The sequence below is a fragment of the Oryx dammah genome, unplaced genomic scaffold, assembly GCF_014754425.2.
Source record: "Oryx dammah isolate SB20612 unplaced genomic scaffold, SCBI_Odam_1.1 HiC_scaffold_16, whole genome shotgun sequence".
NCBI classification, from domain to species: Eukaryota; Metazoa; Chordata; class Mammalia; order Artiodactyla; family Bovidae; genus Oryx; species Oryx dammah.
This window is the reverse complement of record NW_024070200.1, coordinates 40,312,609-40,339,831: the sequence shown is the minus strand read 5'-3', so window position 1 is coordinate 40,339,831 and position 27,223 is coordinate 40,312,609. Positions and strand designations below refer to the sequence as shown.

General features: G+C 44.0%; 1 protein-coding gene across 3 annotated transcripts in view; it reads left to right on the top strand.

Moving 5' to 3' along the window:
- The window catches only part of TARS3 (threonyl-tRNA synthetase 3), a 46,508-nt gene extending 21,150 nt beyond the window's left edge, over positions 1-25,358 (top strand). Inside the window, exons 9-19 of one of the 3 annotated variants that reach the window (XR_005723981.1) lie at positions 99-197; positions 3,753-3,919; positions 5,552-5,714; positions 11,898-12,035; positions 13,788-13,865; positions 13,945-14,045; positions 20,447-20,551; positions 20,924-21,102; positions 22,716-22,788; positions 23,404-23,518; positions 24,849-25,358. Coding sequence is in view for 1 of the 3 variants with exons in the window: in XM_040257381.1 (XP_040113315.1) it covers positions 99-197; positions 3,753-3,919; positions 5,552-5,714; positions 11,898-12,035; positions 13,788-13,865; positions 13,945-14,045; positions 20,447-20,551; positions 22,716-22,788; positions 23,404-23,518; positions 24,849-24,997 (1,188 nt within the window). In the remaining 2 variants the exon portion in view is untranslated. The remainder of the gene's footprint in view (positions 1-98; positions 198-3,752; positions 3,920-5,551; positions 5,715-11,897; positions 12,036-13,787; positions 13,866-13,944; positions 14,046-20,446; positions 20,552-20,923; positions 21,103-22,715; positions 22,789-23,403; positions 23,519-24,848) is intronic. The other 2 variants (XM_040257381.1, XR_005723982.1) reach the window with 2 other exon arrangements.
- Positions 25,359-27,223: the final 1,865 nt, after the last annotated feature.

The following is a 27,223-nucleotide window of genomic DNA, read 5'->3' as shown; positions in this document are numbered from 1 at the left end:
GAAATAACTGAGTGTATGTTTTATTCTAGCATATCATATGTGTACAGTAAATATGCAACAGCAGTGGAATTTGAGACGCAATTACTTTTTCAACCTAGGAACAGGAACTTTTCTTTTTCCATGATCTGAGCCCAGGAAGCTGTTTCTTTCTTCCTAGAGGAGCCTTCATTTATAACACACTGATAGACTTCATACGAGTAAGTAATTTTTAAACTAGTCTATGCTTATTCAACTCTACTTTGTGTTTTACCATTTTCTCTCATCATAACATAGCCAAGCATTTCCATTGATTTAATTTAATAATACTCAGAATTTTGAACCTCAAAGAGAAATGCTGCATTATGCCTTCAACTAAAAATATTGAGACAATTTGTATTTTCCTTGGATTTCATTAAATGTGCTTCTTGTCCGTTTGAGTTTCTAGAGCACATATGATACAAAGATAAACCTTAGACCAACTGTGGAACTCCCTGTGAGAGAAGAAGGAGGAAATGTTCTGTGTGACACATTACCATCTGAGATTGCAAATGATGGTGGCCTTAAGAGTATGTTTGACACAACTCCAGATCTCCATACGTTTCAGATTAAGGTTGAGGTGGAATATCCTGAGATTGCCACAAAAGCACTGAAAAGCCTGCTTCCATTTCCAGTATCCCATCTTTGTGAAGCAGGGTTTTTCGCAGTGAAAGTGAAAGGCATTCAGTCATGTCCAACTCTTTGCAACCCCATGGACACTACAGTCCATGGAAATCTCCAGGCCAGAATACTGGAGTGGGTAGCCTTTCCCTTCTCCAAGGGATCTTCCCAACCCAGGGATGATCAAACCCGGGTCTCCTGCATTGCAGGCAGATTCTTTACCAGCTAAGCCACAAAAGAAGCCCAAGAATGCTGGAGTGGGTAGCCTATCCCTTCTCCAGTGGATCCTCCTGAACCAGAAATCAAACGAGGATCTCCTACATTGCAGGTGGCTTCTGCAGTGACGGCAGCCAAAACGGGATTATGGAGTAAGCTGGCCATATGCAACACACTCCAGGTGTCACTGTTTTCCAGCGCCTCTAGATGGAACCATCCAGGTGCAGGAAAACAGGCTCAGGGCTCCCACTGATTCTGCATTATGGTCAGTTGTATAATCATTTCATTATATCTGACAGTGTAATAGCAATGGAAACAAAGTGCACAATAAATGTGGGCTTCCCAGGTGGGACTATTGGTGAAGAACCCACCTGCCAATGTAGGAGACCTGAGTTTGATCCCTGGGTTGGGAACATCCCCTGGAGGAGGGCATGGCAACCCACTCTAGTATTCTTGCCTGGAGAATCCCATGGGCAGAGGAGCCTGGTGGGCTAGAGTCCATCCGTGGGGTCCCAAAGAGTTGGACACGACTGAAGCAACTTCACACACATGGACACAGACAATAAATGTAATACACTTCAATCATCCCAACCTCCCCCACTGTTGGGGTCCAGCCCTGGTGGATCCAGGGTAATTTGAAGCAGGGATGGTGTGGCGAGGAAAAACTTATTTATTTAGAAATATAAAGAGAGATTAGGAAGAAATAGTGTAGTAGGAAAATTTAGTGGAGAAAAGAGGCTGAATAACTTGGTCTAAGTGGAAAACCAATAAAGTTCCAGACAAGGAACTTGCACCATCTACGTTAGGTCACCAGCGCCCACTTGAATAGCGGAGGGTGCCCCGCCTTGGTCTCCCTCTCACGTGGGTCTTAGAAGCCAGGGCAAGTAAGTAGACTCGGAGAGCCTCCATGCCCCAGATGGGAATTCAGCCTGAAAAGGAGAGGGAGAAAAGACCACATGGGGGAAACCAGTCTTTCCAGTGACTGCCCCATCCTCTATTGTCCGGAAAGGCCTTTTATACTTTTGATTGTACATAGAGATCAATGGATAATACAAAATTATGCAGTGTCAGCAGCCCTGACTCTTATCGAGACCAGGCTTTCTCTCTGCATACCTAGTTGTATACACAAGTCTTAGGTGATTTACATCATCTTCTGGCCAGAAGGCCAGTTAACATTTTACGACCCTTTTCTGATAAGGGTCTGTCAACCAGAGAACTTATTTGTGGTGTTCTTCCCAAAGTCTGGTGCCACTCTCAGAAAGCACTAAATAAAGTTACATTCTTACATAGCAAGGACACAACAATTTATAACAAACAAAGAAAGAGGAGTACAGTGATTTATAATAAAGAGAAAATTCACTAACTCAAAAGTCTAGTGTTGCTAACATCAAAACTACTATATTCCTATTTCTGCATCCTGATTACATTGATTAATATCCTCCCAGGTGCCTAAAAAATAAAGGATATGGAGGCCTGGCGGCAAACATTAACTCAACAAACTCTTCAGTTCGGTTCAGTTCAGTCGCTCAGTCGTGTCCGACTCTTTGTGACCCCATGAATCGCAGCACGCCAGGCCTCCCTGTCCATCACCAACTCCCGGAGTTCTCTCAGACTCACGTCCATCGAGTCCGTGATGCCATCCAACCATCTCATCCTCAGTCGTCCCCTTCTCCTCCTGCCCCCAATCCCTCCCAGCATCAGAGTCTTTTCCAATGAGTCAACTCTTCTCATTAGGTGGCCAAAGTACTGGAGTTTCAGCTTTGGCATCATTCCTTCCAAAGAAATCCCAGGGCTGATCTCCTTCAGAGTGGACTGGTTGGATCTCCTTGCAGTCCAAGGGACTCTCAAGAGTCTTCTCCAACACCACAGTTCAAAAGCATCAATTCTTTGGCGCTCAGCCTTTTTCACAGTCCAACTCTCACATCCATACATGACCACAGGAAAAACTATAGCCTTGACGAGACGGACCTTAGTCGGCAAAGTAATGTCTCTGCTTTTGAATATGCTATCTAGGTTGGTCATAACTTTTCTTCCAAAGAGTAAGCATCTTTTAATTTCATGGCTGCACCAAACTAATTTTTAACTCTATATCTTTAAGAAGTTTTAAGCTTTGTGTCTCTCGCGGCTGGGGTCCTGTGAACAATTCACAAGTTGTAAAAGTCTGAGCAGACCGGTCAGGTAAGTTAGAAAGCCATCAAAGGGGTTTAAACCGAGACATTCTTTTTATATGCAGGAGACTGTTAACTGGAGCTTTGAGTTAACTCTTTTCAGAGAAAGGTGGTAATGTCAGAAGAGTATAGTATAGCAGACAGTAAACATACAGATTTTGGTTTCGGGGTAGATTGACTCAGGCAGAGGACCCCTTGAGACCTGACTTGCCTTGCTCATTAGGTCTCTCCGCATGACCTTGTCATGGGTGGGATCTCCTGTGCTGGCTCCTGGCATCCCACCCCTGCTGCCAGTCAGTGGAAAAGTTGTCTGCCCCCAGACTGGTTCTGGTGCCAAAAATGTTGGGGACTCCTGTTATATACTATGTACCATTATATTATGAAATGAATATGTGTGTGTATGCTTGCATGCTAAGTCGCTTCAGTTGTGCCCAACTCTTTGCGGCTATGGACTGCAGCCTACCAGGTTCCTCTCTCCATGGGATTCTCCAGGCAAGGATACTGGAGTGGGTTGCTATATAAAATGAATATATTTAATGTGAAAAGTATATTGAGCATATATGAATCTTTCTTTTATGATCCATAAGGTACCATGCTTAAAACCAAGGGCTTATTAGCTGTGAACTGATGTAAGGCATGATCCTGAATTTAGCAGTCCTTGTCTGGGTGTCTCTTGCCTGCAGTTATGCCCTGCCCCAGCAGATTTCAGCTCTGCACACCTGTCTCCTTTAGGAGCAGCACCACCAGCGCAACTTCACAGAGGTCCTGTCCCCCAACATGTACAGCTGCAAGCTCTGGGAGGCTTCTGGACACTGGCAGCATTACAGTGAGAACATGTTCACCTTTGACATCGACAAGGACACTTTTGCCCTTAAGCCCATGAATTGCCCAGGACACTGGTGAGTATGAAAAATGAAGCAGATCTGTACCTAGCAGGTACTTCACTACAGTTAGTTTTTAATGTTATTTTGCTTTTTGGAGTTAAGAGGATCCTTTAACATGAAGAGCGGTGTTTCGAAATCATCTTTACCAAGTTGTTTCATTCTGAAGGATGAATTTACTTTTAAAATATGTTTGCTCTTTGCCAGATGTGGGCTGTTGGCTGGAAAACATTTAGTATTTTGTGCTTCTCAGAGGATAATATTACCCATCAATTTTATAAATTATTACATTTCTCTTCCCAGTGGTAATATACTTCAGATATACATATTTGCAGAACATTTAGTTCTTACATGCTATTTGGGTTGATTATAACAAGACCAGTGAGCTCACAATCAGTGACTGGATTTCACTGATTCTAAGATGCATTCCCCCTCGTATTTCAACATCCCTGAAATTGAGACGTGTCTTATAGTTGGTATCTTAGCATTATGCCATAATTTAATTCACGGTTGTTTTCTTTCTTGGTTGTACATAATGTAATGGTCCATCTTAAAGTCAAGGTTGTCTTAGAGTCTATGAAAGAATGTAATTATCATAAAGCTGCATAGGATGTGAATGCAACCTTGTCAGAGAAGTAGATTTTACAACTAGAAGTGAGCAAAAAATTTTTCCACCAAAAAATATTTTCCACCAAAAAATATCTCACCTATTGTAGCTTCATATCAACATACACATTTTCAGTAAATTGACTTTAGAAGGTAACTACTTGAAAGAAACCTCTGAATACTGAAGAAAATTTTTTGCCCTTTTCAGTAAAGACTAAAGGAAGTTCAACTCTGTGGGAACTGCATACAAAAGATATGTATTTATCTTTAATTTTATGAAAACTGATATGTAAATATTATATAGCCTCTTTTTTTTAAACAAAGGTGGAGGCTAAAACCTAGTGCTTTGCATTCTCCAAAACACCTGTATTAACTACTTCTTAACTCAGTTTCCCATTGGGTACCAGCTGAAGCTGTGATTTCAGTATTATTACAAGAAAGCTGAACACAGCAGAGAGTGTAATTTTGTATTTTCTTATATCAGAACAAGGAATCAGGACCACAGTGGCTTAGTGGTGATGGGGTGTGTGAGCAAGGGTTGCTTCCTGCAGAAGAGAGGCCTTTCATGCAGAGAGAATATTAGCAGGGTGCTTTAGACACAACCATTTCCTCCTGGAGCTCATGAGCAGAGTGGAGAAGGAACAAATACACAGCCAGTCAGTTATTGAAGAAGTAAGACCAGTGTCAAAACTGCGGCAATTCTGGTTGTTCTTGGAGCCTGAGGCTCGACTGACCAGCCCTTCTGGAGAGTGCCCAGGGCTGCCTCACTTAGGAAGTAGCCCTTGAAATGGATTGTAGGTGGTTGAGAATAGGGAGCAGTATTTCTGGAGGAGATGATTGGGTTCTTCCTCAGAGTGTGCAGTTATGTAAATACAGCATTCAGTAATTCATGGGAGAAGAAACTTCTTTTAATTGGTGATCTAAGAACCAGAATCAGGTGTTTACAAATCCTGAGTCATTTAACTGGTAACTTACTAACATTCAGATGGTTACTGCATCTCTTCTGCAGTAAGGAAACATTGTGTGCCCCTGTGTCTTTTCTAGTCTGATGTTTGCCCATCGTCCACGATCTTGGAGGGAAATGCCGATCAGACTTGCTGACTTCGGGGTTCTTCACAGGAATGAGCCATCAGGAGCTCTGGGTGGCTTGACCTGCGTCAGGCGCTTCCAGCAGGATGACGCTCACATCTTCTGCACAGTGGGGCAGGTAGATGGGAACTCAGGGAGGCATGGTCAGCACAGGTCCACGGTGGAGTAGGTAAACGGGGACTAAGGGAGGCATGGTCAGCATGGGTCCATGTTAGGGCAGGTAAGCAGGGACTCGGAGGCGTGGTCAGCATGGGTCCAGTGTGGCTGCCTTAGACGCATTGCTGGGTCTTTCAGAGTTGCTGTGAACTGAGTTGTTCAGTCTAGTCTCTGAGGTCCCATCAGTTCCAACACATTCTTTTGTATTGTTTTTTTAGATTCCACATATAAATGATCTCATATGAATTTTGTCTTTTTCTGTCTGACTTACTGCACTTAGTATGATGATCTCTAGGTTTATCCACGATTGCTACAAATGGCATCATTTCTTTCTTTTTATGGCTGAGTAATATTCCATTGTAGATATGTACCATATCTTCTTTATCTGTTCCTCTGTCAGTGGTCATTTAGTTTGCCTCCATGCATTGGCTATTGTGAATAGTGCTGCGGTGAACATTGGGGTGCATGTTTCTTTTCAAATTAGAGTTTTCATCTGGATATATGTCTAGGAGTGGAATCGCCGGACCATATGACAACTCTTACTTTTAGCTTTTTAAGGATGTTCCATACTGTTCTTCATAGTGACTGTATCAATTTATATTCCAGCAACAGTATAGGAGGGTTCCCTTTTCTCCACACCCTCTCCAGCACTTATTATTTTATAGACATTTTGATGATGGCCATTCTGACTAGTATGAGGTGATACTTCATTGTAGTTTTCATTTGCATTTCTCTAATAATTATTGATGTTGAGCATTTTTTCATGTGCCTATTGGCCATTTTTACATCTTCTTTGGAGAAATGTCTGTTTAGGTCTTCTGCCCATTTTTTGATTGGGTTGGTTGTTTTTCTTGACATGAAGTCTATTTTTTTTTCTTTTAAGCTTCTTCCAACTTTATTAACATTAATTATTAAGTAACATTATTTTAAGGGTATTGGTGAAATTTTGGATGTGTTTGTTTTTCAGTTTTACCTGGAAGTTACAATTTACTTTTTCAGGTTTTTATCTTAATTCAAATTCAAATTGCCAGGCAAAGGGCCACTATTAAATGGTTTGACCTAATAGACAGTTATAGACCCCTCCAGTCAATAACAATGGAGTACACATTTTTTGAAAGTGCCCACGGGACATTTCCCAAAATAGACCATATTCTGGGCCATAAAATGAGTCTCAGTAAATTTAAAGGGATTCAGTTCATGCAGAATATGTTCTCTGGGGCTTCCCTGGTGGCTCAGTGGTAAAGAACCTGCATGCCAATGCAGGAGACATGGGTTTGATCCCTGGTCTGAGAACTAAGATCCCACATGCTGTAGGCATCTAACCTTTTGTGCCACAGCTAGAGCTTGTGCTCTGAAGCCTGTAAGCCCCAACTACTGAGTCCATACACCATAGAGCCCATGCTCCACAAAAGAAGTGACCGCAATGAGAAGCCCGTGCACTGCAACTAGAGAGTGGGCCCTGCTCACCACTAGGGAAAAAGCCTGTGCAGTGATGAAGACCCAGCACAGGCAAAAAAAAAATTTTAATAAACGAATAGTTTTTTAAAAGTTCTCTGGCTGCTTTGAAATTGAGGTAGAATTCAATAACAGAAAACTATCTGGAAAATCCCCAAGTATTTGGAAAGTGAGTCATACACTTCTAAATAACCATGTGTCAAATAGAAAATCAAAAGGAAATTAGAAAATATTGTACACTAGCTTGTGCACAACATGAGTTTGAACTGCCCCTGTCTATTTCTACGCAGCAGTTTTTATGAATACATACAACACTGCTCCGTGAGTCACAGTTAGCTAAATCTGCAGGTGTACAACTGCAAACTGAGGGCCAACTGTACAGTAGTTATGCATGGGTTTTTCATTGTGTGAGGGGCCAGTACTCCGTGTTCAAGGGTTAGCTCTATACCAAATGAAATGTAAAAGAAACACAATTTATCAGGATTTGTGGGATGCCATTAAAATGGTACTTTAGAGGAACACCCATATTAGAAAAGAAGAATGTTTTCAAAGAGGTAGCCTCAACTTCTACTTAATAGACTAGAAAAAGGAGAGCAAATTACATTAGAGATGAGCAGAAAAAAGAAAATAATAGCAGAAAAGAAATCAGTGAAATAGAAAAAAGAAAAACAATATGCAATTTCAACCCAGAGGCTGGGTCTTCTGGATCAATAAAGTTCATAAACCTTTAGTTTTGTCAGAGAGAAAACTAATTAAAAATACCAAGACTGGAAAATTCCCTGGCAGTCTAGTGGTTAGATCTCCATGCTCTTACTGCCTGGGGCCTGGGTTTGATCCCTGGTTGGGGAACCAAGATCCCCCAATCAACAATGTACAGCAAAAAAAGAAACAAAAACTTAGGACTCAGAGATGTGACATTCCTGCAGATTCCACAGATATTGAAAAGATAGTAAGGTAATAGTATGAACGTGCGTACACCAGTAAATTTGACAAATTAAATTAAATGAACAAATTCTTTGAAAAACACAAGCTACCAAATTTTACTCAAGAAGAGATAGATAATCTGAGTAGTCCTTTGTTTATGAAAGAAGTTGAGTTGGTAGTCAGCAACCCTTCCACAAAGGAAACTCCAGGCCCAGAAGGAATCACTTCTGGATCTTGCTAAATAGGAATCTAGTAGGGTGGAAGTGAAGAAGTACTCAAAAGAGGTAATGGCTGAAAACTGGCCAAATTTAGCAAAAGCCATAAGCTTACAGATTCAAGTAGCTGAGAAAGTCCAAGGAGGATAAACCCAGACCAGGTGGTGCAGTGGTAAAGAACCCACCTGCCAATGCAGTAGACATGGATTCGATCCCTGGGTCAGGAAGATCCCCTGGAGAAGACAATGGCTATGCACTCCAGTATTCTTGCCTGGGAAATCCCATGGACAGAGGAGGAGCCTGGCAGGCTACAGTCCGTGTGGTCACCAAAGGTCAGACATGACTTAGTGACTAAACAACAACAAAGAAACATTAGACACATTAGAGCCAAACTTACAAAAACTGTAAAGAAAAAAATGAAAACAGAAGTGATACCTTCAAGAAAAAAATTAAAAATGAAATAACAGCAGATTTCTCATCAAAATGAAGTATAACCTATTGTACAGCATGGGGCACTCAACGCTGTGTGGTGGCAAAGAGGGGATATATACACGCATGTTACTGAATCACTTTGCTGTAGATCAGAAACTAACACAACACTGTAAAGCAGCTATATTCCAATAAAAATTTAAAAAAATTCAGAGGCCAGAAGGAAGAGTCACAGCATTTTCCAAGTGCTGATATAACTGTTAAACCAGAATTCTATACCCCCCCCCAAAAAATCTTGCAGTGATGAAGGTAAAATCAAGGCATTAGATCTACCTTAAAAGATTGCTATAGGAATTTCTCTAAAGAGAAAGAAAATTATAAAAGAAAGTCTCAACGTTTAGAACGAAGAAAGAACTGTAAAAATAAAACATGGTAAGTACAATTTGTTGCTGTTGTTCAGTTGCTTAGTTGTGTCCGACTCTTGCAGCTGCATGGACTGTAGCCCACCAGGCTCCTCTGTCCATGGGATTTCCCAGGCAAGAATATTGGAGTGGGTTTCTTCTCTAGAGGATCTTTCTGGACCAGGAATTGAACTCACGTCTCCTGCATTGGCAGGCAGAGTTCTTTACTGCTGAGCCACCAGGGAAGCTCAGTTAACTACAATAAATATTGCTTTTCCTTTTTCTTTTGAGTTTTCTGTGTTATATCTGATGATTAAAGCAAAAATTATATCATCATTGGGGACACTGAGTAAATGGCTCAAGGATCCCTGTCTTATTTCTTGCAACTGCATGTGAACCTCAAAATAAAAAGTTTAACTTTAAAAAATGGGCAAAAAGATGTGACCTTTCAGTTTACCTAAGAATATGTACAAGAGAAGGTACACATCTAAGGAACTAAGCAGATGGCAAAGAAGCACGTGAAGGAAGTGTTAAGGATCATTGGTTATTGAGGAAATGGAGACTGATGCCCTATGAGCTGCCTCTGCACCTACAGAATGGCTGACATTTCAGAGACAGACTCTGACATGTATTGAGTGTGAGGAGGCACTAGATCTCCCTCTCACCAGTTGTGGAGGTTGAAGATGGTACAGTTCTGAGAAATAGTTTGGCAGTTTCTTAAAGTGAAACATGCTCCTACCGTATGTCCCAGCCATCTTACTCCTTTTCTTTTCCCAAGAGAAAAACAAAGCACATGTCCATACAAAGACCTGTACACACGTGTTCAGAGCAGCTTTATTTGAAGTCGTCGAAATGTAGAAACAGCCCAATGACTGCTGAGTGGTGCATCCACAGAGTGGACGGCTGCTCAGCAGGAAAAAGAGTGATCTGCTGCTGACGCTGCAGGATGGATGGATCTCGAAATAATCGTTTACTATTAGTTTCAGTCGCTCAGTCGTGTCCGACTCTTTGCTACCCCATGGACTATAGCACACCAGGCTCCTCTGTCCATGGAATTTCTCCAGGCAAGAACACTGCAGTGAGTTGCCATTTCCTTCTCCAGGGGATCTTCCTGAGGATCAAACCATGTCTCTTTTGTCTGCTGCATTGGCAGGTGGATTCTTTACCACTAGTGCCACCTAGGAAGCCCTTGAAATAAATGCTATGTGTGCGAAGTCACTTCAGTCATGTCTGACTCTGTGACCCCATGGACTGTGGCCCACCAGGCTCCTCTGTCCATGGGATTCTCCAGGCAAGAATACTGGAGTGGGTTGTCATTTCCTTCTCCAGGGGATCTTCCAAACCCAGAGATCATACCACATCTCTTCTGTATCCTGCATTGGCAGGCAGCTTCTTTACCACTAGCATCACCTGGGAAGCACTGAGTGTAAAAACTGAAAGAAAATAGCATGGTTCCACATGTGGTTCCACTGATGAAAATCTGCAAACCTAATCCACAGTGACAGGACAGAAGCAGACCCTTGCTGGTACCCTTTGTCTGCGTCTATGTTTTTGCTGCCCCATTTCACTTACACCTAGTGCTCGTCTTCCTCCTCTTTGGCCTCTCAGCTCACCCCTGCTCTCCTCACCTTGCACTCACTCTCTCTCTTCAGTCCCTCCGCTAACCTCAGCTACGTGTCTCAGCTCTCCCTGTGAGCTCCAGACCCCAGCCCTCCAGGGGACGTGTCTGCTTGGCCATCACACGCACCCTCACGTAGGCCAGGTCCAGTGCCGGCCCTTCTTCTGCCTCTCTCCCCACGTCCTCTCCTTTCAGTGACACACCAGCACCCTCTCCACAGCCCTGGCCAGGAACCCAGGCCGGGTTTTCAAGTCTCATGTCCAGTTTATCACAAGCCCTGTCGATTGCTCTTCTTAAGCATGTTATTCCTGAATAATTTCATTCATTCCTCATTTCTCTGCATCCAGCACAGTGCTGACTCTGCAGGCAATCACTGTCTCTTAGTGAACAAGGACAGGTGTCCTGCAGATGCAGCCCACCCCTGTTTCAGCCACTTGTTTCCAGCACCAGCCTTCTGCTCCAGAAGGATCCCAGCAACTCCCAGATGGGCTGCTCTTCTCATCTTGCTGGTCAGTCTCCCAGAGTCAAGCAATCATGGTGAGCTGTGTTGTTCCTCTGCACCACTTCTCACTGCTCGCTGGCTCAAAAGTGCAGCCTTCAGCCTGGCTCTGGAAGTGCTGGGTTTCCTCCAGCCCTGGCCTGCCTCCATCCTGTGTACTCCCTCTCTGCCTTCTGCCTGGTCACAGGCAGCTCCCACGGCTGGCCCACCCTCACCCACTCCTCCGTCTTCTGGGCCTTCATCCTCCGTGTTTCCTATGCTCAAGGGGGTTCCCACCCTGGCCGCATTGGAGGGCTCTCACCTCTCCTCTGGGCGCAGCTTGGCCATCACATCCTCTGGCCAGCTGCTCATGGGTGGCATGTGCACGGAGAGGCACCCTCGCCTGTGTCTTTGCCCAGTCCTATGCTGGACCAGCAGCCTGGAGGTGCATATGGGCATCTGGCAGGAGTCCTGTGAATGTTCCAGTGAGAAAAAGACAACAAGGCAACAAAGACAACAGTGCCATGGACTGTCCTCCACAGTAAAAGCGCACTTTATTTCTGGCTGACAGGAAGAAATTTTAATGCTGTAAATGGATTTAATTTCTCATTTGCTCTAATTTCAGATTGAAGAGGAGATAAAAGGGTGTTTGCAGTTTTTGCAGTCTGTTTATTCAACGTTTGGCTTCTCCTTTCAATTAAATTTGTCAACAAGACCTGAAAACTTCCTGGGAGAGATTGAGTTATGGGATGAAGCTGAAAAGGTAGGGAGAAGCAAAGTGTTACCTTTCATTTTACCTTTCATGAAGTTGTGATGCTTTGCAGTGGAAATTAAAGACTGGGAAGTTTGGGATAAATGTGCTAATTGTAGAACACAGTTAATCCAGTTTTCTTCAAACACCGATAAGAACAATACCTAACATTTGTTTCACATGTTAGTTTATATCAGGTTTTTGTTTGTAGTCTTTTCAGTGCTGCTTCCTAATAACCAATTTCATAAGTTTTTCAAGAAATCCTCCTGCTCATTTTTCAGCAGCTCTGGTCAGACCTCTGCCCGTGGGACCAATGTAGGTCCCTCAGCTCCTCAGAGCCAGATTAACCCCAGGCTTTCTCTGTCCTACTTTCAGAGTTATAATGAGTCATTAAGAGCACTCCAGCCACACATGCACACCACAAGCAGACAACTGTGTCCGGAGCCCAGCAAGTACTGCAGTGTAGACCCCAGCGCCCCCAGCGCTCCTGGGAGCCAGAGACGTGGTGGATGTGGGACAGGACAGATAGACGGCAGGGAGAAGGGGTGCAGGGCAGTGTATACAGCCAGGCCTAGGAGCAGTGGTTTCAGCCCTGGCCTGACCTTGCATAAACCTGAAGCTTTCTGACCCTCAGCTTCTCCAGCTGGCCCTCCCAATCCCTGTGTCCTCAGAGGCTTCTGCCTTATCTTCTTCCCCCAAACCTGGCTTAAACATTTAATTCCCTGAAACTCCTCCCCTCCCTCAGCTGCTGTAGCTGGGCCTCACTTTGTCTGAGAACACGTATCAGAGTCCCTTCAGAAACGCTTCACCCCCAGGGTCACCCCCTCATGGCGCTCCACCTCCAGGGTCACCTCCTTGGGGCCCTCCACCCGCAGGGTCACCCCCTCAGGGCATTCCACCCCCAGCTTCACCCTCTCCAGGCCCTCCACCCCCGGGGTCACCCCCTCGGGGCCCTCCACCCCGGGTTCACCCCCTCTGGTTGCTCCACCCCCAGCATCACCGCCTCGGGGCCCTCCACCCCCGGGGTCACCCTCTTGGGTCCCTCCACCCCGGGGTCACCCCCTCAGGGCACTCCACCCCAGCGTCACTGTTCGGGTCCCAGTGCATGGGGACAGTGACAGAAGCCTGGCTGCCATCCAGAGTGCCCTGAGCCTGCTGGCATGTGCACACCGGGCCCCGCCAGCAGCACGGGCGTCTCCACTGCCCGCTGGTTGGAAGGACTGTGCACGGCTGAGTCTGCAGACCATGGAGGGCCTCCCGCTTCCACACCCCAGGGGCCACCAGGGGTGCTGCCCACCAGCCGCAGGCACAGAGATGGGGGAGAACAAAAGAGGGTGCACAGCCTGCCCCCACCCCAGAGTGCCTTACACCTGCACATGGAGTGCACTGGGGCAGGGCAGAGCCTGCTTGCCCTTTACCGTGCAGGGTCCCTCCTGAGGGGCTGGGAGTGTGAGGTGCGGGGGCTGAAGAGGCAGATGAGCCCGAGTTCCCCCGCCAGCTCTCACTGGGATTCACTGGACATGTCAGTGAGTGATCCTTTTGCCTCCAGTTAAGTGTCTGTTTCCTGAGAGCAGGCACCATCTTAGTCAACTTCCTGTGTCCTCACCCAGACTTTACTGATTGTGAGAGGCTCAGTAAGAACAAGTGGAAGTAACATGGAATGTAGTGAAGATTGACAGTGACTTACTATTTTGAGCTATAGGACAAAAAGAAAATGTACAATGAAGTGGAAGTTATTAATGTTCTCTTCTTATTAAAAAATAGCAACTAAAGAATAGCTTGATGAAATTTGGGAAACCATGGAAGATAAACGCTGGAGATGGAGCATTTTATGGTCCTAAAGTAAGTAGGCAATATACCTTGAAAAGAGTAAAACTGGAAAGTAAAAACTGTGTCTAAGCAAACGTCTTTGAATTTACAGATTGATGTAGAAATCGAGGATGCTCTTGGCAGATACCATCAATGTGCTACAATCCAGCTGGACTTTCAACTGCCTATAAGATTTAACCTTACATATGTGAAGTAAGTGACTGTGATGAATAACACAGGACTGAGGTCTTAAATACTGTCACTCACACCTTAGCAACATAAGAACGAGCATCAGTGAATGTCTGTCCGTGTACAGTGCACTCAGCATTTATTCACCTGCTTCTTATCTTGTTGGAGGTCAGCCTTCGTTTCCTCAGGCCCTGGTCAGTGGGATGGTGAAGATTAGAACAGTGAACAGATAGAGAAACACACCCCAGACAGTGACATCTCCCTGAGGTGGAGGAGGGGGCTTTGTACAGGCTGATCCTGGGTCTGTGTCTCCAGGACAAGGCAGTTGCCCAGGAGAGCAGACAGAAAAGGCTGTTTCATTACTGCAAACAAGCAGTTAAAATTTTTTTTTTCTCAATACACAGTAAAGTCGACTTTGTGTATATGTGTGTATGTGTGTCTGTGTGTCTCTGTGTGTTTGTGTGTATGTGTATAGTTGTGTACTTTTTATCATTGTGTGGAGCAGTGCCCATCATCCCGATTGTGATCCATCAGACCAGCGCACTCCTGTTCCTCTGTGGTCACACCCTCCCCTCCAGCCCCCAGCAGCCACCGGCCTGCTCTCCTTCACTTGCACAGAAGGTCACACACGTGGGGTCATGCTGTATGTCACCTTTGAGGGTGGCATCCCCTGTCAAGGGCATGCGTGGCAGCAAGGTGACTTGTCACCAGTGATGTTAACCTCTATTGCTCAGGTAAAATAGAATTTTCCAGGTTTCCCCACTATGGAGTTACTCTTACTCCCTTTCCATAATCTGTTCAGAATTGTGACTTTCCCAGTGAGGCATATGCTGAGTGGTTTTGGACTGCATCCTAGATACTGTTAATATTATACTATGAGATGCTGAGTTTTGTTTCTTTTTTCTATAGCAATTTTTTATTGATTTATTTTAGCTGTTCTGGGTCTTCATTGCTGTGCCAGCTTTTGTCTAGTTGCAGCAAGCAAAGGCTACTCTCGGTCATGGTGCATGTGCTTCTCATTGTGACGGCTTCTCTTGTTGTGGAGCACAGGCTCTAGGGTGTGGGGGCTTCAGTACTTGCTGCTCCCCAGGCTCTAGAGCACAGGCTCAGTAGTTGCGGTGCACGGGCTTAGTTGCTTTGTGGCATGTGGGATCTTCCAGGACCAGGAATCAAACCCATGTCTCCTGCATTGGCAGGCAGATTCTTCACCACTGAGCCACCAGGGAAGCCCTGGGTTTTGTTTCAGTCCTAAGCAGATTATTGATTTTTTAGCAGTCATTGTGCCTGGGCAGGTTCAGGCTGTAATTTCCAGCCCGCCTTCTGTGGCTATGATGTCAGCTTAGTTCGCCAGGCCTATGTACTATGTACTCAGCCCTCTCTATCCATATCCAACGCCTGTGGGGGCCCATGGTACCCATTGCTGCATAGGAAGGACTCGAGCATTCCTGGATCTCGGCATTGGTAGGGCCTCCTGTCCTGTGTGCGCCACCCCAAGTCCAGGTCCCACAGCTCGGTTCTCGAGGCTTCTGTGTGCTATTGGGTCAGGTCCTTATACACGCGGTGAGTGGTGAGGCCGGGCAGCTCTCCCATGACCCCTGCTGTCTGATTTTCCTGAAGTCCTTTCTGCAATCTGTGGCCAGGAGGCTGGGCTTTAGCTTCCCTGCCCCACATGCTCTTCCCAGACTCTGTGTCACATACCACGCATCAGGGGGCCAGAATGAGCACAGGGACTCACCCCGTGCACCTAGGCTCAAGGCTGTCTGGTCAGACAGAAGGGTCCCTGCCTCAGAGCTTTAGGTGCCTGTTTACTCTCTGTGCACGGGGAGAATACTGGGGGCTGGAGGAAGAGAACAGGAAAAAGAAACAGAAGGAAACCCCAGGACCACTCCCTCTGCTCTTTCTGAGACTTAGTGGCTTTTTTTCTGGCTCCTTGCCAGAAAGCAAGGATTTCTCCCAAAGCTTTTCCAGTCTGCAAGTGGTGTGTATTCTTGGTTGTGGACTGTCTTTATGCCCAGGCCTTACAAAAGGGAAGACAAAATTACAAGGACCTAATCCAGAAAAACATCTGTTTCTGCTTATTGACTATGCCAAAGCCTTTGACTACATGGATCACAATAAACTGTGGAAAATTCTGAGAGAGATGGGAATACCAGACCACCTGACCTGCCTCTTGAGAAATCTGTATGCAGGTGGGGAAGCAACAGTTAGAACTGGACATGGAACAACAGACTGGTTCCAAATAGGAAAAGGAGTACATCAAGGCTGTATATTGTCACCCTGCTTATTTAACTTATGTGCAGGGTACATCATGAGAAACGCTGGGCTGGAAGAAGCACAAGCTGGAATCAAGATTGCCGGGAGAAATATCAATAATCTCAGATATGCAGATGACACCACCCTTATGGCAGAAAGTGAAGAGGAGCTAAAAAGCCTCTTGATGAAAGTGAAAGTGGAGAGCGAAAAAGTTGGCTTAAAGCTCAACATTCAGAAAACGAAGATCATGGCATCCGGTCCCATCACTTCATAGAAAATAGATGGGGAAACAGTGTCAGACTTTATTTTTGGAGGCTCCAAAATCACTGGAGATGGTGACTGCAGCCATGAAACTAAAAGACACTTGCTCCTTGGAAGAAAAGTTATGACCAACCTAGATGGCATATTCAAAAGCAGGGACATTACTTTGCCGACTAAGGTCCGTCTACTCAAGGCTATGGTTTTTCCTGTGGTCATGTATGGATGTGAGAGTTGGACTGTGAAGAAAGCTGAGCACTGAAGAATTGATGCTTTTGAACTGTGGTGTTGGAGAAGACTCTTGAGAGTCCCTTGGACTGCAAGGAGATCCAACCAGTCCATTCTAAAGGAGATCAGCCCTGGGATTTCTTTGGAAGGAATGATGCTAAAGCTGAAACTCCAGTACTTTGGCCACCTAATGAGAAGAGTTGACTCATTGGAAAAGATTTTGATGCTGGGAGGGATTGGGGGCAGGAAGAGAAGGGGACGACAGAGGATGAGATGGCTGGATGGCATCACTGACTTGACGGATGTGAATCTGAGTGAACTCCGGGAGTTGGTGATGGACAGGGAGGCCTGGCGTGCTGTGATTCATGGGGTTGCAAAGAGTCGGACGTGACTGAGTGACTGAACTGAACTGAAGTGCTGGTTTGGTGGCCCTTGAGAGTTGGGTCTTCCTGGGCATAACTCAGTTCTCCCAGCCCTTTCATTCTCTCCTGGGTTCACGTCTGTGTCCAGTGAGAGTGCTGGGTGTGGCATGCTTACTTCATTCCACCTGGAGCCAGCTTCTTTTCAAAGACATTCCCCTGACTTAAATTAGACAAAATCACAACATCCTTCCTTTAAATGCTCCTCTTCTAACCATGTCCAATTTTAGATGCAGTGTTGATTAGACAATGTGTTGAGATCTCTTTCATTCAAAAGTTACTAAGGCAAGAAAGGAAAAATTATTGGCATATTTTAAATCTAATAATTTTTATTAGACTATTTTCCTGATAAGATTCTTATAATAAATGAACAACCACCAGTTCCCCAGAGCATATGATATTATGGGTTGATCTCAAGTTTGTGTTTAACCAACAGTAATTTCATTTTGGATTCCCTGTGTTGTGTTTTAATTAATAGTTATAGAACTACACTCACAGTTAGGTCCTGGGAGAAAGTAAAGAGCTGAAGGAATGCTTGCAGTGTTCATATGGACATGAGAAGAATAAAAATTATTGGAATATAAAGGGGAAAGCACAGAACTGTCAGGAATAAATTTGAGCCTTTTGGAAAAGATTGTGTCTGGAGTTTATATTTTCAAAACCATCTTTCCCCAAAAACCTACCATTAATAAAATTAGGAGTAAGGAGACTTTATTTATGCAGAAATGGCCCAACTAGTTTAACAAAAGTTGAATACTACTGGCCATCTAAAGGGGATGTGGAGAAGAAGCAGATCAAGCAAGCCAGCATCTATCCATCCATCCACCCATCTACCCATCCATCTATCCTCATCCATCCATCCGCCCACCCACCCACCCTTCTATCTATCCACCCACCCACCCACCCACCCTTCTATCCATCCACCTATCCATCCACCCATCTATCCATCCATCTGTCCATCATCCTAGGTGTGTGGATGACAGGGACTGGAGAGTGTAAGTGGAAGCAGTGGTCTACAGACCAGGTAAGAGATGACAGTTATAACAAGGAGGCTGTAATAGTAGAAATGAGAAAAGTAGAGGTATACAGGATTTATTTTGGAGGCCCAACCAGTGTGATCTGTTGTGGCTTAAATATGAGGAGAGAAGGATGGAGGAGCAGTGAGGTCATTATTTTCATCAAGTTTTCTACCCAAGAAAGCAAGGTTTAAGTGGCATATTGCCACCCATTACCTTCAATAGTGCTGAAAGGCATTGGGTAAAATGTAATTCATTCCAGTGAGAGGAAAGGAAATAAATTTTCCTATTACTATAAAAAAATCTATTTAGAAAACAATGATAACATATTTACTTATTTGAGAATAAGACAAATAGCCTGTTTGTACTTTTACTCACAGTTGTGCTGGGATATGTAGACACATTGAAAAAAGACAAAATCATCACTATATGTAGATGCTAAGATGTCAAGAAATCCAACAGGATCAGATGGAGGGAAAATTAAAACTGATAATAGAGTTAAGTAGGGTACTTAGCAATAAGGTCAATGCAAACATCAGTTTGCTTTCATATATGTATTAAAAACAACTCACTGGGAAATGCATTGGAAAACAAATTTCAGAAACAACAACAAAAACCAAGCAAATATCTGGGAATAAACTTAACTATACATATATAATATATATATATGAAGTATATACTGTAAAAATTAAAGGCCAAAAAGTTACTTAAATGAAGATTCATACATATTATTGGAATGGGAAGAATAATATTGTGAAGATATTGATTCTCTTCAAGGGTGTCTTTGAATCTAATGTAATTTCAGCTGAATCCACTGGGATTATTTGGGGGAACTTGACATTGATTTTAATGTTTACCTGAAAGTGTGCCCATGTAAGCATAGTTTAGGTCATTATTTGCCCTTCTTAAGGCTAGAGCCGGTTTTAGTTCTTTTAAAATAAATGACAGGACAGCAATTTCTGGTACCCAGAGGCCTGTGAAAGGATTGTGTGGCTTCTCTTTCATTCTCTCCACAAAACAACATTATATGACATCCAGGAACATCCACACTGATTCCAGGTTGTGGGGTGAATCATTTCTTCATGTATCTGAGCAGGACTGACCCGGGCCCGCACCCTACCGGGAAATCCTCTTGGCTCTGACAGAGGACGTGGCCTGCAGTCAGTCTGCCCTGACCCTCAGCAGAGGTGACTGGCAGGGGTGAGATCCAGACTCACCTGAAGTGAGTTCAGTGAATGACTCTGTTTTTGTTTGCTTGTGCGTACATGAGTTTTAGTAGTAACTAGCTGGTACAACCCTATAAATAAAAATTCCTCCTAAGAACTTTGTAAGCATTGTGAAGACATTAATCTTCCTGGGAAAAGTGTACACAGATCTTGGAGTGAGTTACAGTTAACAGTCATAGTTTGCCTTTTACATCTTTTTTGAAAGAGGGGAGAGAATCGTCCAATGTAAGGAGCATGTCATGAAGGTTTCAGGTCTGTAAGGGAATTAGACCAGGAACATTTTGAAATGTAAAGTGGGGGCATAGCATTTACAAGGTGGCATGGCAGTGTGTTTATAGCGGGTGGTGTCAGGAGTGGACGCATTTGGACCATACAAGGTGGATTGTGAACTGATGTTTGCCAATGCTGAGAAAGGGTTATATGTGAGTTCATTATACAATGCTCTCTAGTTTTGTATATGTTCTCAATATTCTGTAATAACTAATGACTATGTTACACTAATTAGACAAAGTTGGTAAATTTTTTGCCAGCCACAGTGGTCATACCATTAACCCAAATTAATAGAATACCAATGTATTCTAACAGAATACAGAAACATATTTTATTTTTTCAATGTCTTTGGTAATTGTTCAATAAATTACTGGTAGAGTAAGCCATAATTCAAAATAACATTAATTTTAAAATGTAATTTATTAGATTGCCTCTTGATATGAGGTAAACTGGTAACTTAGATTAAAGCTGGTAGTTTAAAATAATCATAGACTTGTGATAGAAATAGTGATCTAATATTACCTTGCTTTTTCCTAGATGATATATTTCATTTCCCTTTGGTTTATTAAAGATACTATAATTTGAAAGAAAAAACCCTTTATTTCTAATTAACGCATGGCACATTTATGTTTAAAGATAATTCATGAGGAATCTTTTACCTAGTTTGGGAAAATAACTTTTAAATATAAGGTAAGAAGATAAAAGTTATTCCTGAGTCTGAAGAGAACGTTACATGTGCAATTTTAATTTTTCAGTAAGGATGGGGACGATAAGAAGAACCCTGTGATCATTCACCAAGCCATTTTGGGGTCAGTGGAAAGAATGATAGCCATTCTCTCGGAAAACTATGGGGGAAAATGGTGAGTGATGTGGGAAAACTACATGTTTCCTGTTCTTTAAAGTCATGTCTAAAGATAAAATTAATATGAAAAAAAAAATGATGGCTCCTTCCTTATAATTAGCAAGTGTCCAAACAGCAAATAAAAAATTCTTGTGGCATCTGCCAAACCAGGAAACAAAGAAAACAAAGGAAGAGTGGCATAACCCTGTCATTTACCTTTTTGGGAACTTGGTGAAATGAAAAAGTAGCCTTTTCACGTGTGTGTCTAACCTTCAAAGATATGGTTTTTGGAATGCATGTGTGCCACACTCCAGAGCATACCCCCACCCCCAACCTCACTCCCCCACCCCTGCCCTGCTGGCTGTCCTGCTCTCCTTTCTTCCACTCACAGCCCTGTGACCACTGACTTGGGAGGAGATACATGGAGCTGGGTCACACGTGGCCCCAAAGCCAGAGGCCGTCTGCAGTGGCAGTCCCACCTGGGGATGGAGGGGCAGGTGAACTCCCTGAGGGCAGCTTTGAGTGGTGCATCTGGTCACCTTCTGTGCCCCCAGGGAAGAATGGCTAGAGGTATGAGTTAGACTGATGTGTAGGTTCTAGTTATTGCTTTGGCTGCAAGGTCAGACTTAGAGAGGTAATTAGGCTAGAAAATGTAAGATTTGATCACTCAAAATGGTCCACAAGGATGGTGTTGCCTGAGTCTGTGTCTGTCTCCGAGATTTTATTTGTGATCTTAGAGAAACATACTGAGGTGTCACAGGGTGTCCAAGCTATTACAGGTACAGATACAGATATGAATGTGTGTGCCTCCTTAGCATGAGTTAACTTGTTTGTATTTCTCTTCAGTTGATTCCATTGTAAGTAGTTAGCACAGTGAGAGATGGTGGGTCTTTCACAAGAGCGGTAGAGCTAGGGGATCTGGAGATGGGGTGGTGCACTTCCCCATGGAGCTGCCGTGCACACCCTCCACAGTTTATGCTGCAAGGCTTTGGGCACCTGCTGAGAGCTGGGAGAAGACCCTGAGATGGGAAGTAGAAGTATGTAGAGTGTGGCTTTCTGGGGCTGGTGGCTGGGTCTGGGGCGAGGGCAGAGCTCAGAAGGAAGCATTTACTATATTTCTCTGTTTCATCATGTATATAATTAGATTTGCCACGTATTGTTTTGGTTTGTAATTTAAGAATAAGTATATAAAAATGTGCATTCACAGAATGCCATCCACAATAATCTCCATGCATTTCCCTACACCTTCAAACTAAATCCATGTGATGAAGAAAAAAGCAGCCATTTCCCACATCAAACATTTCTTATCCCCACCTTTCCATCTCGAAAAACATGTTCATTCTGAAAATAACTGTAGAATCATATACACAGAGGTCTAGCACACCTGTTAGCAGTTTCCCCAGTGGTGACATCCTGTAGAACTACATACAGCATGACCAGGAAGTGACTCTGATACACTTACCAGCCTCGTTCAGATCTCGCACTTGGGCACACGAGTGAATTTGTGTACCCACTGGTCAGGGTATAGGACAGGTCCGTTACTTACAAGGATCCCACATACCTGCTCTACTCTGTTCCTGTACCTAGCAGCCACTAATCTGGTCTCCACCTTCATAATCCTGTCATTTCCAGAGTCATACAGGCTTGGAATGTCAGTGCACAGCTGTCGAGACTGGCTATTCCACTCCTTGGATGGAATTGCCTTGGGATCCGTCTGAGGTGTCTCAAGCCCTGGTCCTCGGCCCCCTATCACTTCTGTCAGTGTGTTTGTATGCGGTGACAGTTGAGCACTCCCTCGCTGAAGGGCAATGGGGCGTTTGGTGCTCTGATATGGAACACTGCTATAAATTTTAGCATGCAGGGCTAAACACGTTCAAGCAAACACGTTGCACTTCCCTGGGGTGGATGCTCAGGAGAGCAGTTGCTGGGTCAGATGGCCAGTGATGTTTTTAGCTCTTTCACCTGGCTGCCAGCCTGTCTTCCCCTCCCCTTCCAATCAGAAGGCCTCATCTCCCGTTTTGTCTCCTCGACTGCTTTTCCATATAGTTTGCTTGACTTACACCCCTCTCTTCTGAACCTGCTCTCATGTGAAGTCTTATTTTTTTAAAAAAATGTCTTAGGTTAGTTTTTAATCTTGTAATAAATGGTCATTTTGAAACATACATATTACTTACATTTTTCAGGCCTTTCTGGCTGTCTCCTCGTCAGGTGATGGTCATCCCTGTGGGGCCAACTTGTGAAAAATATGCTCTTCAGGTAACATCAAAGATGTTTAAAGTATATAATCTTGGCATGTGGTCAGTGAATGTCATTGACTTGGAATGTTATTCACGCCTTAAAACATTGCATAACTAATAAATTTATTTATCATCCCATGTTTTCAGAAACACCTGAGTCAAGTCTGTGTAGCTGTATAAGAGCTACTTTATATCTTGTTTTTGAGAAATTGGTGTTTTAAAACATCTCTTGGTTATTCTTTTCCTTGCGGCTCTGTTAGGGAAGAATACTTACATTATCTGTTGCTGTGTAACTGGCACCTTAGAGCAAAAAACAGGCATGTATTACCTCACAGTTTCTGTGGGGCAGGATCTGAGCCATTATGGCTGGTGGGCTCTGGCCCAGGACTCTGGTGAGGCCACAGCCCTTAGGAGCTCAAAGGTCCCAGCTAGGGAAGTAGTCTCAGCCCTTTAAGCTCATCTCAGAACTTATATGCCATCACTCCCTCTCCACTGTGGTCAAATGGGCCAACCTGGGACCACACTAGGGTGTGGATACTGGGCGGAGGGGATGCTGCGGCTCATCTTGGAGGCGGGCTACCACACTACCCTACCCTACACAGAGTACTAATGAAAGTATCTCGTTGTCTTGTAGATATCCAGTGACTTCTTTGAGGAAGGATTCATGGCTGATGTTGACTTAGATCGTGGTTGTACACTAAATAACAAAATACGAAATGCACAGCTGGCTCAGTATAATTTTATTTTCGGTAATCTAAATCTATATATATTTTCCCAAATGCTTATTCTTTCCACTTTAATTCCAAAAAAAAAAAAAACCCTCACCAAAAAGAAAGAATAAGGTGAAACTGCTTGATTATGACAAATAACTGTTGAATACTTAAACACAGAGAAAAGCCTGCGGTGTTCCTGGCTAGATGCTCTGTAATTTTCTGGAAGAAGACTTAGGAAATTTCATGTGCATCCTGTGGTGTAGTATTACCAGCAATAATTAATATCTCAAACCAACAGTGGAAAAACTATGTAAATGATCTTATCAGTAGAATTATACTCCTCATGTTTCAGCCATGTGACAGGCCTGAAATAATATCCTTTGCTTTTCTGGTTTATTAGAACTCTTTAGGATTCAAGTAATGAGTAGGGGAAGTTCCAAATTTAAGATGATCAAAAGAAAAGAATTAAATGAAAAAATAAAATGTCCCTGAAGAACAGGAGCAATTAGATATCTAATCTAAAATTTTGACTGTAAGAGTAATTTAAAACCAAGGGAGATGGATATTGACATGCCTGTGGGCACAATGTAGTTATCGCCTGTTAAGCTGAAAGTTTCTGTAGAAGGCAAAATAAATATGCAGGGGGCGGTCCTGTGGGCAGTTTGTCATCAAAAGTGTTTATAATGGGTATTGGTGATGGTTTAGTCAGACTTCTTGTGGTGACAGAGATTTCACATTAGCTTAGACATGATGAAATGTATTGGGAGTTGGAGTGTCTCACGCCATGGAAGGTAGAATTCAATAGCCGAACCATTAGCGAAGTAACTGGGACAGGAGGGAACTCCATCCTGAACAGGACCATTTCTCCCCATTTCTGTTCCCATTTGCTCTAGTTCTTTATGCTTCCTCGATCTGCTTTATTCCCCTCTCCTTGATGGCCAGTCTTCCTTCCAGGTGGCAAGACACATGACTGCAGAATTCTGCATCATCTCATAGTATGGGTTGTGAGAACAGACCTTTTACTTATATTCTAGAACATTCTGTCAGCTGGTTGACCTGTGTCTGGTGCCCACCCTGATTCATCAAGTGTGCCAGGTGGAGTTGGGGACTCTGTAAGAGCTCTCTGTTCCTATTGGTACCCCACAAACACCACAGGTGTTCTCCAAAATGGACAAGAGACCAATGGGATTAGAAGTCATTCCTTGTCTCCAGAAACTCTCAGTGGATGACTCAATGGACATTAGATTGATACTTGGTGATTAGTGCTAAGAAGGAAACTCAATGTGACACAGGCCATGTGACTGCTGACTTAATATTTAGTAAAGTGTTGATTTAAAATAGATTTATTTCCCTTTGTCTTCTACAGTGGTTGGAGAAAAGGAAGAGACAAATCGTGCTGTAAATGTTCGAACAAGAGACAACAAAATTCACGGGGAGATCTCAGTAACTTCCACCATTGGTAAACTGAAGAATCTCAAGCAGTCACGTACCCTGAATGCTGAGGAAGAATTCTGAAGTCCTGTCCCTGTGCTCAGTCTGTGTAACCTCATTTTGACCCCAGAGCTTGCATTTTCCCTAATTACTATTAGTACTTCTAAGAACTTGGGACCCACTGTCAGCCCTGCTGCTGGGCACAGTAAAAAGTGAAACAGGAACTGAGTGGTTGATACCCACAAAATCTGATTCACTCATGTGTCTACAGACAAAGGACAAGGGTGGAAAGTTTTCAGTTTCCTAAATGTTTTGAGAAACTTAAATGGGAAAATGTTCATCAAAAGAGGGAAATACTATGAAATGAACAATATGAGATGTTACTGTTAAGAACTGTGATTTTTCAAAAGATAAATCTCAAATAAAATTCTGCAAACTTTTTGAATGGGGGAAAATCTTATTTTCTAGTAACATTATGTCTCAGGTATTTTTTAAACTAAAGTTTTACTAAAGTTCACACTGAAACTTTATTTTCAAAATCAGAATCAATTTATTTTAGCTAACCTACAATCACAACAGAAGCCAGTACTAAATATTGAATTACTAAAAAAGGATTCTAAACTCAAAGAAATTCAGTGTTGTATAATCTTTTATAGTTTCCACTGTAGGATGAGTTGCCATTTTAATGCTTCTAAATGACAACTGAACCTTACTTATCTTTAGGAAAAAAAATCAAAATGTATTACATAGTGCTTCCAGGGTTACACCTATGGGTTTTTACCATAATAATTTGCTCCCCTACAATTAAATTGCTCTTTTGATGGGATCACATTCCACTGACTTACAGACTCAAATGGCTTTCTGATTTTAACTGAGAGGAATACCTTGCTTCCCAGAACCGTATTAAAATGGCTTTATGTCAATAGTGAATTTAGCTTGCATTCCATCAGTCTTTGTTTGCTATGTGCTCTGGAATTCGAAATAGAGTTAAAACCTGCTCTCTTCTGTACACACTGGTCATTTAGCTTCCTGAAGAGGTGGTGGACAGAACATTCGACCATGAATGACAGCAAATTGAACTGTATGGGTCCACAATCCCTTGGATTTTTTTCAATAGTAGGCTTCCCTGGTGGCTCAGCGGTAAAGAACCCACCTGGGACGCAGGAGACGTGTGTTGGATCCCTGGGTTGGGAAGATCCCCTGGAGAAGGGCATGGCAACCCGCTCCAGTATTCTTGCTTGGGAAATCCCACGGACAGAGGAGCCTGGCAGCTACCGTTCCACTCTTCTTCAATAGTAGTGAAGTCGCTCAGTCATGTCCGACTCTTTGCTACCCCATGGAGTATAGCCCACCAGGCTCCTCTGTCCATGGGATTTTCCAGGCAAGAATACTGCAGTGGGTTGCCATTTCCTTCTCCAGGGATCTTTCCCAACTCGGGGATCGAACCCAGGTCTCCCACATTGCGGGTAGATGCTTTAACCTCTGGGCCACCAGGGAAGCCCTTTTCAATAGTAAATACTAGAGTATACAGGATCCTACCGGCGACAGGTGGAAGAGCCGGACTTGGAGGGCCTGCTCTAAGTTATATGTGGGTTTCCCCCTGCACCCCTCTCCCCGAGGCGGTTCAAGGGTCACACCTGTGCGATGCTAGAAGCTGCAGGTTGTGTAATGTAACTTTTTAAGTCAACTTTAATTGAAGCCAAGAACTATTAGGTTTCTTTATTCGCCAAATGTCCTCATGAGGGAAGCGGTGTGAGAGGACTATCCACCCGGATGGTCTTGTGGAGGGTGGACACGAAGAGGGAGGCCTATGCGCGGCCCAGGACAAAGGATGCTGCGGCAGGAACATGTGTGGGTCGCCGTGCGGGCCTCAGGGGGCCGCGGCCTGCGAGGCGCTCTCTTCCCGAGCCCGGCCTCCTCCGGACGGTCTGGGGGCCTGAGACCTGCGCCACCAATTCTCTCTGTCCTCGAGAAGTGTCTCTAGGGACTGGCTAGACTTCGGGGCGGGACGCTGGCCGGGCCCCGGGGTGTCGCGGAGTGGGGCCTTGGGTCCCCCCGGCACACCTGGAGTACTTCCCGAGCAGTCTGGGCCGCATCTGTACACAAGCGCCTTTTCAGTCGGACTAACCGTAACTTCGTCAGATCTCTGCATGGGGCCGAGCGCACAGCAGGAGTGTTTGTCACTAAACGTACACATCCAGTCACAGGTAAACAGTGTCCAACTTCCCAAACTTGCCCGCCTCTGCCCTCAATCCCTAAGGAAAGAGAAAGTGAAGTCAAAGTCGCTCAGTCTTGTCCGACTCTTTGCGA